The sequence below is a fragment of the Nematostella vectensis genome, chromosome 10, assembly GCF_932526225.1.
Source record: "Nematostella vectensis chromosome 10, jaNemVect1.1, whole genome shotgun sequence".
NCBI lineage: Eukaryota > Metazoa > Cnidaria > Anthozoa > Actiniaria > Edwardsiidae > Nematostella > Nematostella vectensis.
The window spans coordinates 14751605-14761711 of NC_064043.1; the positions used below are offsets into that span (position 1 = coordinate 14751605).

Genomic DNA, 10107 nt, shown 5'->3' on the forward strand with positions numbered 1-10107 from the left:
TTGTGATGAGATGACGATATTTAGTGACACTTTATTTTTGCGATTTCGCTATTTTCATAATAAAAAAAAAATAGGGATGTTGGGACATCTGTGTGACATAAACAAATGTGCTTTAATTATCAAAACTCTGGCACCAAAATGCATTTTTATTAACATACAATCAGAACTTCAATGGGATACTTGGCCAGTAAACTGGCTGCCTTGTGTCACAGTGTCTATCATAGCAGAGCTGTACTGAAACCTCTAGGGACATGATAAGAGAAGCCTTAGCTCCATACAGTCTACGCATCTCTTCTTTCCTCCTCATGCCAGGTTGTTCAGATGGAGGTAGCACACTGGTGTTTAAATGTAGACTCCCAACTACAACAAAAATTCAAATAACAATTTCATTAACTAAACCTAAAGATAAAGCAATAAACAATAATGAGCCCTTAACTGTAATAATTTACATAGACATAATGACCGGTAAAAAACCCATTCTTGTCACAAAAAAACAGCAACCCCTGGTAAAGATAGTACCTTCAACATAGTCATCTTCTTTTGAAGGTGTCTTCTTCTCTAAAGTGTTAAAAGAAAGCAGTATTATGTATTATCAACATAAATAAAATAAATTCTAGAAATAAAAGATTGATGATGCTGAATGCCAAAAACTGTAACACTAGTTGGTACAGGGGAAGCTTTCTAGTGATAGGAAAATCGCTAGATTAGCATTAATGTACAAAATTGTGAATAATTTAGTTCCCATTAAGGCAGAAGATTATGTTTCATTTTCTACAACCATAACTAGGAGGAATCATGACCAAAAACTAGATGTTCTGTCCCCCAGAACCGATATTTATAAGTTTTCGTTTTTTCCACGCACTGTTCCACAGTGGAACAGTTTGCCAAGCTACACAGTGAATGCAAAAAGTGTTGCTTCCTTCAAGGCATTAATTCCCTAGACCTATGTATTTCTTTTTCCAGTTCACATCATGTCATTTATTTAATATCATATTCATACTGAATTGATACATATATACGTATATTTATAATCTTGGTATTTAGCAACCTAGCTTTACCGAGCAAATAAACTGAAACTGAAACTGTGCATTGCAGTAGCACGCTATTATAGTAATAGGGCTTAGAATCTTACTTTGGTCTCTTTCTTGTCTGTGCTTTGCTGATTGTTCCAGGAATTTTCTGAAGGCTTCATCTACTTGTAAACCTTCATCCTCACTGTTTGCTGTGCCATCTTCTATAACATCCATTTCACACTGCTCCTGGCATCTTTGTTGAATTCTAGGCTCGTCTACGCTCCCATGGTTTTTCTGATTTTGCCAGGAATTGTCATGAAAAATTCCGTAGTAATCATCATCACACCAACTTGAACAACCATATACACTACCACCATAATATAAGTAGTCTTGGTAACATTCACAAGTGTTGGCCAAAGGGCCGGCATTCTGTCTGTCATCACATTCGCAGCCCATATTTGGTACATAAAACCTACGCTGCGATGTATAGATGTTCCACCAATATGTTGCCCATTGGTGATGGTAGAAGGCCTGTTGGAAGGCAGCAAATTGGTCCCAAGGCTCTGACATTGCCCCTGTTGTGATGAAGTTTTTCGATATTTGCAAGGAGGTTTCATTCGGCAAGTTTGGTCAATCCATTATCCACAGAAAACAAAATCAAAAACACTTTTAATGTCGTTCATACAGTATTCATATTCCTACGAAACTCGAACGGTAAACGGCTGAAATCACTAGGCGTTCAAACCACAAGGTGAGCAATCCTGGAACGAGTTCTCTATGCAAATTAGCCGGCAAAAACTAAACAAAAACAAAATGGCGGAAATAGGTCATGTTTGCAACTTCAAGGGCTGCGGGAAGCGCTTCAAAAAACCTATGAGACTGGAAGAACACAAGCGCAAACACACAGGGGAGGTAGGGTTACTTGGTATTAGTGTGCTGCAGTTTTTTTAGATGGTCTAGTTGCCATTTCAAGTGTTATTTTGGCTCTGAATTTCCACGTGGCGCGAAGGGGGCTTGTCTGAACTCGTCTTCCTACTCAAAGACTTCCAAAGTTTTCCTTAACAGAGATTTTATGCCTTCTCATTTTGATTTTTACAAAGAAATTTTATACTGCCATTATGACATAAAGTTTTATACTTCTGTAAAGAGAGGTGTGTGTTTTGAAATGTTTTTGTTTTCTTTTCGAACATCGCGAAGCGGCTAGTGTCAAACATTCAATCTATCTAATGTGACGAAAATTTAAGCATTTTCAATGCACGCATTTGCCCTATACCATATTTCATATTAAGATAAATCAAATGTTGTTACTGAACTTGCTGTGTCGCTATGATTCCTATAACATCTAAGTTTAAGTAAGTTAAGCTAGCGAAACAATTGACAATATTATTGAGAATACGTCTTATTATTCATCAAAATTTTCGCCATTCATTAAAGAAATTCATAGCAGTGATCTTACATGCAGGTTTTTTGTGGGGAGGGGAGAGGATAAAAGTTTTATAGTTTGAGTTATATGTAATTATCTATTTAATACAAAGAGAAGTTGATTTATAAAGGGCGTGGTTTGGTGTAGACGTGCTTGTTGTTGACGTTTGATCATAATTCAAAGCTTCTTTTCATCTTATTTTATCATCACAAACAATTTATCATCAAGAATCCAAGTTTTTTAAGGGTCCATAAAAGTTTTTACTTAGCTGTTATTTATTCACTACTTCATAGCCTTATAATCTTTTTTTGTTTTATGTAATAATTTCTCTGTGTAATTTTTGATTACATGGGAAATTAAATATTTACTTACTATTTTTACTGGCAATGTGTCTGTATGCATGAAAGATATTGTAAAGCACAATATATTTTATTAGTATTATTTGATATCTGCAATGTATGAGTTGCTGAGGCTGTTGAAAAGTCAGTCATTTATGATTGACAGTGTTTTAGCCAATCATAACCCTCCCCCCAACTGAAGAGCGGACTACATAATAAGCTACCAAAAATATGTAGTTTTAAGGCAGGTGTTGTTCCAACCCCTTATCCTCCTTCCTACCTTGCGTGCGAGATTGTTTCATGCTGCCATAACAAAACAAGATGGTGGTCTCAAGTCTGGGCATAGTGGGTAAACAAAGTGCTTAAACACAGGGTAAACATATAGTAGCACAAAAACACTGGGTAATTGCCTGTAGGCAGGTTGAACATATTCCATGTTTCTGCATTCAAAAGAATTTCATAAGACATTTGTGCATGATATATATTGCATTTGTGAATTTGATTAATTGTAGCGGCCATGCGTTTGTACGCAAGATGGCTGCGGCAAGACATTTGTGCGTGATGTGCACCTGAAAAGACATATGCTCAGCCACACCAGGACAAAGAACTTTTGGTAATATTGTCATTATAATATTGTCATTAGAAGTTTAGCCAACATGCCCTCAATGTTTTTTTTTCTTATTTTTTGTTGTATTCTATAAGCTGCTCTCACGACGGGTGTGAACTAACATTCGCCACCAAGCACTATCAAAAGAGGCATGAGGACCGCGCCCATAATAGACCATTCAAGGTACATAAGCCACTGTAATTTAGGGAGTTTATGGGATTCAGTAGAACACCATTAATAAGATACTCCTTTGGGACCAGCAGGTGGAGATTTTAGAAAAATGTACAGAGCTATCTTGTGTTGGGACTTTCAAAGTGATACTTGATAAGTACTGTATGTGTCCCTAGAGTGTGTTCAAACCTAATAAAAATGCCTTTCACTGTTGACGAGACACTGTCTGTCCAAATAAAAAAATGGTAAGGCTTTTGTCAAACAAAATCATCTTACCTTGAATTATTTCAGAGAAAGTAAGCCGTCTTCCAGCTACAATTAGTTCAAAGTTTACTGCAGTTATTCACCAATCCTATTAATGTTTCTGGTTATTTTAGTGCCCCTATGAGGGATGCAATGTAGAATTTACTAGATGCAGTATTTTGAAGATTCATCTAAATGTGCACACAAAGGAGAAGCCATACAGGTATGTCACCCTCACCATGGGTGGGGTTGGGGGCAGGGGTTGGGGTAGGTTTTTTGGGGGTCTAACATTTCACTCAGTCATTAGGTCATCAAGGCAATGGGGTGGGAGTAAGACACATTGAAACATTGCTCATCATGTTGTTTACTAATTGTCATAAGCTTTCTTCTGTATCAATTAGCCTTGAGTTTACTGTGAGTACCCCCTTGTATCATCTAGCCTTGAGTTTACTGTGAGTACCCCCCTGTATCAATTAGCCTTGAGTTTACGTTGAGTACCACCCCCTGTATCAACTAGCCTTGAGTTTACTGTGAGTACCCCCCCCTGTATCAACTAGCCTTGAGTTTACTGTGAGTTCCCCCCTGTATCAACTAGCCTTGAGTTTACTGTGAGTACCCCCCTGTATCAACTAGCCTTGAGTTTACTGTGAGTACCCCCCTGTATCAATTAGCCTTGAGTTTACTGTGAGTACCCCCCTGTATCAACTAGCCTTGAGTTTACTGTGAGTACCCCTCTGTATCAACTAGCCTTGAGTTTACTGTGAGTACCCCCCTGTATCAACTAGCTATGAGTTTACCCTGAGTACCCCCCTGTATCAACTAGCCTTGAGTTTACTGTGAGTACCCCCCTGTATCAATCAGCCTTGAGTTTACTGTGAGTACCCCCCTGTATCAATCAGCCTTGAGTTTACTGTGAGTACCCCCTGTATCAACTAGCCTCAAGTTTACTGTGAGTGCCCCCCTGTATCAACTAGCCTTGAGTTTACTGTGAGTACCCCCCTGTATCAACTAGCCTTGAGTTTACTGTGAGTACCCCCCTGTATCAATGAGCCTTGAGTTTACTGTGAGTACCCCCCTGTATCAATTAGCCTTGAGTTTACTGTGAGTACCCCCCTGTATCAACTAGCCTTGAGTTTACTGTGAGTACCCCCCTGTATCAACTAGCCTTGAGTTTACTGTGAGTTCCCCCTGTATCAGCTAGCCTTGAGTTTACTGTGAGTACCCCCCTGTATCAACTAGCCTTGAGTTTACTGTGAGTTCCCCCCTGTATCAACTAGCCTTGAGTTTACTGTGAGTACCCCCCTGTATCAACTAGCCTTGAGTTTACTGTGAGTACCCCCCTGTATCAACTAGCCTTGAGTTTACTGTGAGTACCCCCCTTTATCAATCAGCCTTGAGTTTACTGTGAGTACCCCCCTGTATCAATCAGCCTTGAGTTTACTGTTAGTATCCCCCTGTATCAACTAGCTTTGAGTTTACTGTGAGTACCCCCCTGTATCAACTAGCTTTGAGTTTACTGTGTGTACCCCCCTGTATCAACTAGCTTTGAGTTTACTGTGAGTACCCCCCTGTATCAACTAGCTTTGAGTTTACTGTGAGTACCCCCCTGTATCAACTAGCTTTGAGTTTACTGTGAGTACCCCCCTGTATCAACTAGCCTTGAGTTTACTGTGAGTACCCCCCTGTATCAACTAGCCTTGAGTTTACTGTGAGTACCCCCCTGTATCAACTAGCCTTGAGTTTACTGTGAGTACCCCCCTGTATCAACTAGCCTTGAGTTTACTGTGAGTACCCCCCTGTATCAAATAGCTTTGAGTTTACTGTGAGTACCCCCTGTATCAACTAGCTTTGAGTTTACTGTGAGTACCCCCCTGTATCAACTAGCTTTGAGTTTACTGTGAGTACCCCCCTGTATCAACTAGCCTTGAGTTTACTGTGAGTACCCCCCTGTATCAACTAGCCTTGAGTTTACTATGAGTACCCCCCTGTATCAACTAGCCTTGAGTTTACTGTGAGTACCCCCCTGTATCAACTAGCCTTGAGTTTACTGTGAGTACCCCCCTGTATCAAATAGCTTTGAGTTTACTGTGAGTACCCCCTGTATCAACTAGCCTTGAGTTTACTGTGAGTACCCCCCTGTATCAACTAGCCTTGAGTTTACTGTGTGTACCCCCCTGTATCAACTAGCTTTGAGTTTACTGTGAGTACCCCCCTGTATCAACTAGCCTTGAGTTTACTGTGAGTACCCCCCTGTATCAATTAGCTTTGAGTTTACTGTGAGTACCCCCTGTATCAACTAGCTTTGAGTTTACTGTGAGTACCCCCCCTGTTTCTATCAGCCTTGGGTTTGCCATTAGCTCAGATTATCAGAGGATACCTTTTAAATGTTTGTTTCTCGTTAAAGGTGCAAAGAAAGAGGATGTTATGATTGTTTTGACACACCTGTGAAACTGAGGAAGCACAAGCGGAGACATGACAAAGGTTAGATATGTGGTCCCAGGCTAATTGCAGTTTTTTAGTAGTTACAGTATAATGGTGATAGATTGAGTTGTTGTGGTTACCTTTTGACAAGAACTCAGGAATGGCTAAGAAACAAGAAAATCGATTCTATGTTCAACTTATCCATTCTGAGGTCAGTGATTACTGCTTGTCTTCACTGTACTGTCTGCTTTTTTTACTCTAGCAACTAGGGAGAGGTTTAGCTTTAGTTGGCTGTTTCTTAAATTCAACATATCGTGATGGTCACATATTTACAACCTTATGCCTCAAATACTTTATGTCATTCGATTTGAATAATTTTCCCCTGTATTCCAGGTTACATGTGTTACTTCCCACGTGTCCGCAATGACGATTTTGCTCACAAATGGTTGAAGAAGCACATCTCATCACACCAGTGCGCCATAGCCTGTATGTAGACGTTCACCAATCTGCATCCATATAGCATACAGGGAATGTAGACGTTCACCAATCTACATCCATATAGCATACAGGGATTTATTTCAAGTCGGTCTTTTGAAATAGTAATCAATGTTTGGGTTTTTAGTATACTCGATGTATAGTTCTAGCCTGGGTTTTCATGACGAACACGAATGCTGTTGGGAGGTGCAGGAGGTGACCTGCCACGTGGTCTATCATTTGAAGCCTGGGGCAACAAGCCTATGGCACCCATGTTAATATTGTTACTTTACTTTGAATTTTTACAGTGGTCTCCATAAACCCGTGGAAAACACTGTTACACTCTAATGTCTTTGTTCCCTTTAGTGCTGGCTTGACTACAATACTACTTTGACTATCTCACTTTGTTCCACGGGTTTATGAGAACCATTGTAGTAGGGTAATATTACAGTGTAAGGTTCAGCATATCAGATACCTTGCCATTGTTACTTTAAAAGGTGAGCCATCTCATTGGAGCATTTTTAAGCTTTTTTACATACTTTTTGGGGCTCCTTTATTGTAATTCTGATAGTGTTCTGTTATATAAATGGAAATAATTTGACAGGACTTCTTTTCAGGAATAGCTGATTTTATAGGGTCTCTGTAATATACCGTAATATATTATACAGGGGAACCCTGTTAACTTGAACCCTCAAGGGGAAACAAAGAACAGTTTGAATTAGCAGGGAATTTGAGTTATCAGAGTAGAAATGACTGAAAATTAGTCTTTAAGTAGTTTTTAGTCAGTTTGAGTTAGCAGACTTTGCAGAGAGTTCAAGTTTTAAGTTCGAGTTATCAGGGTTCCAGTACTTTATCTCAAAATTGAGTTTGTCTTTGAAAATGAATGTGTTTGTATGTTTACTGTACAGGAAATGTAAATAGTATTCAGTCCCATGGACTCATTAAATGCTTGATTATTAATAGTCTCTGTTGTGATATATGACTGGAATAAGTTTGTGCTCTGGTCATGTGTTTCTTGCAGTAAATTCCATTTGAACCAAATAGGTTTTTACGGTGTTTTTCCCCCGTTTATTTGCAATGACTGATACATAACTCTTATTGACCACGTGCGCCACGCTCTTGGGCGTTAAAAAGATAGGAAAATTCCAGGCTCCACAAGTTCCCATACGGCCCAAGCAAACGAAAATGGAAAATAGCAAATGAAAAAGCAGAGCAGCAGGTCATGCAAGTGGGATTTAGGGTTTTAACATTGCCCTTGCGGAGACCCCCTCCCCAAAAAAACTGCACCAAAACATGAACATCAATGCTATATGCCTTCTCACAACCAGGGTCGCTGGAATGCTAGAATGCTTTGAAGCAGAAAATGGCCCGAAAAGCGCTGTACCGGGAATGACGCTGCTAAATATGTGAGCTACGTGATCAGTATGTGGCTATTTCTAGAATCATGGGAACCGCTTTCAAGAGGGGTCCACAGACTAAGTCAATAGCACGAGGTCGAATTCTTTCGCTCTTAAAAAAAACTAGTTCACGAGCGTTGCCAAGGAATAGCTCTAACGTTGGCCTTGAACCATCGTGTTTGTTTCATTTTCGAGGCGTGAATTTCGTCTGTTAATAGCTGTTTAACGGAGTAATTGATTTTTTTATTATGTATACTCAATGTTGACAAGGAGGGAACAAATGGGGGTGTCTAATAAAAAAATGCAGCATCATTATAGGAATGTGTTTGTTTAGTTTAAAGGTTATGGACATTTAAAAGTACTTGAAATTAGGGACTAATTGAAGTGCGTCACGTAATGTTTAAAAATGCAGACGTTTTCTTTACCAACCGGGCAACAAAACAGAAAACATTACTTGTTTACGGTATCGGTCTTGCTATCTATATGGAGTGGATCATTCGCCGAGAAATGGACCGTGTTTTGTTAATTCATAACGGTTTTCCGCGTTCGTGGTTGGTAGTTCAAACATGTTATCACATGTTATCCAATCACTGTCGTCTGTATAGTGTGCGAAAGATTATGGTTGTTTTACACTTTCCGCCCCTATATATCCACAAAAGCTGCTAGTTGGGTCTGATTTTTTAGAGCAGTGCAGACATAGTCCTGTCTTTAAACTGTCAAAGTTGGCTCTCCACTCATTGCTCTCAGATCAAAAGGTTACGTTCCATTGTCAGCTTATAAAGGCGGACTGGGTGATTTTCTCATAATTCGATCGCTTTGATATGTATTGATACTGTATGTGTACATTGCTCAAAGAAGTTTACAGATTCACGCGCAATCTCCTATTATTTTCTCATGGAAGAACACGACGAAGTCTAAGACCCTAGCACATAGCATGGCCGATTTGCTGGGCAAGGCACCCATTAAACCGGCCAAGAAGATAGCCAGGCGAGCTAGTGTACCAGTAATTTCTTTACAGAACGATCGCAGCGGGTCGTCGATGAAAAATCATGAAGGGGGTACGGAAACCGTAGAGGATAAACGACAAAGATTTGTTTTTCAGAGACGGAGATCTGAAAGCTCAGCGATTAAACTGAACGAGGAGTTTAAACCAGCAAGGGCTAATCTTGTGCAAATGAACAGTTTGGAAAGCTATTGTCAAGCTAAAGAACCGCATACCACCATACTTCAAAAATCGCGCAATTTAGATGCACTTTTCTCTTCGAAGAATTCACGCACTAGATTTAACCCCACAGCAACTGCCCGACGCAGCTCATTAGGGAGTCTATCAACCCACAAGCCTGTTTTCACAGTAGACAACAAAGCGATTCGAAAATACGCGTTCACATTGGAAAATGGAGCACAAGATCCGCCCGCAGCTCAGGTTAAACCCAAGACATCTAGCACAAGCTGGCTACCGCCTGTTATCCACGACGCGCCTCTAGTATGTCCATCTTATTGTGACTCCCTGTCGTCGGTACAGTGCAGTGAGTATGGCAATCCCAGAGAATGCGAAGAGGAGAGAGCCGCTATGGTAAACGTGAGGAAAGAAAAAGTATTTAAGTGGCTGAAGCATGTGAACACGTTAACACTAATTTAGAGCTATACCGTACTGCCTTCGAGCAAACCTGAATAGTACGGTCGTGTATGGAACGAGCCCTTTACTACTCGCCAAGTGGCTGGAGCATGTGACCGCTTGTTTGTTGTAATTTAAAAGCTCTTAATAAGCCCCTGAGTAGGGCTAGAGTGAGCTTTCGAAAGGTGAGGTGGCTGTTGGAGAGGGGGCAGAGAGAAGCTTATTGAAAAAAAAAATTATCTATTTTTAGACACTAGGTATTTTGGATCCTATTAAGTATCAGATGCTATAGATAAGAGTAAATTACGTTTGTATTTTAATAACATTTCGTGCCCTTTCTACCCTGATTCCAGATTTGTCATACAACAACAACTACAACAAATATTTTATAAAGCGGAGATTTCT

The 10107-nt window shown here is 39.9% G+C and overlaps 2 protein-coding genes across 2 annotated transcripts; one reads left to right on the forward strand and one right to left on the reverse strand.

Moving 5' to 3' along the window:
* Positions 1 to 93: 93 nt before the first annotated feature.
* On the reverse strand, positions 94 to 1732 carry LOC5509416 (gem-associated protein 8). Its single transcript, XM_001629878.3, has 3 exons — positions 1133 to 1732; positions 520 to 558; positions 94 to 360 (listed from the first exon to the last, which is right to left on the reverse strand). Exons 1-3 carry the CDS (start codon positions 1581 to 1583, stop codon positions 161 to 163), a joined length of 690 nt encoding a protein of 229 aa, XP_001629928.3. The 5' UTR covers positions 1584 to 1732; the 3' UTR covers positions 94 to 160.
* A 64-nt stretch (positions 1733 to 1796) lies between these two features.
* Positions 1797 to 7652, forward strand: LOC116616283 (transcription factor IIIA). The gene is made up of 6 exons (XM_032378338.2): positions 1797 to 1925; positions 3287 to 3387; positions 3477 to 3564; positions 3930 to 4018; positions 6200 to 6276; positions 6610 to 7652. The coding sequence occupies exons 1-6, from the start codon at positions 1827 to 1829 to the stop codon at positions 6708 to 6710; spliced, it is 555 nt and encodes a 184-aa protein (XP_032234229.1). The 5' UTR covers positions 1797 to 1826; the 3' UTR covers positions 6711 to 7652.
* The last annotated feature ends 2455 nt before the right edge of the window (positions 7653 to 10107 follow it).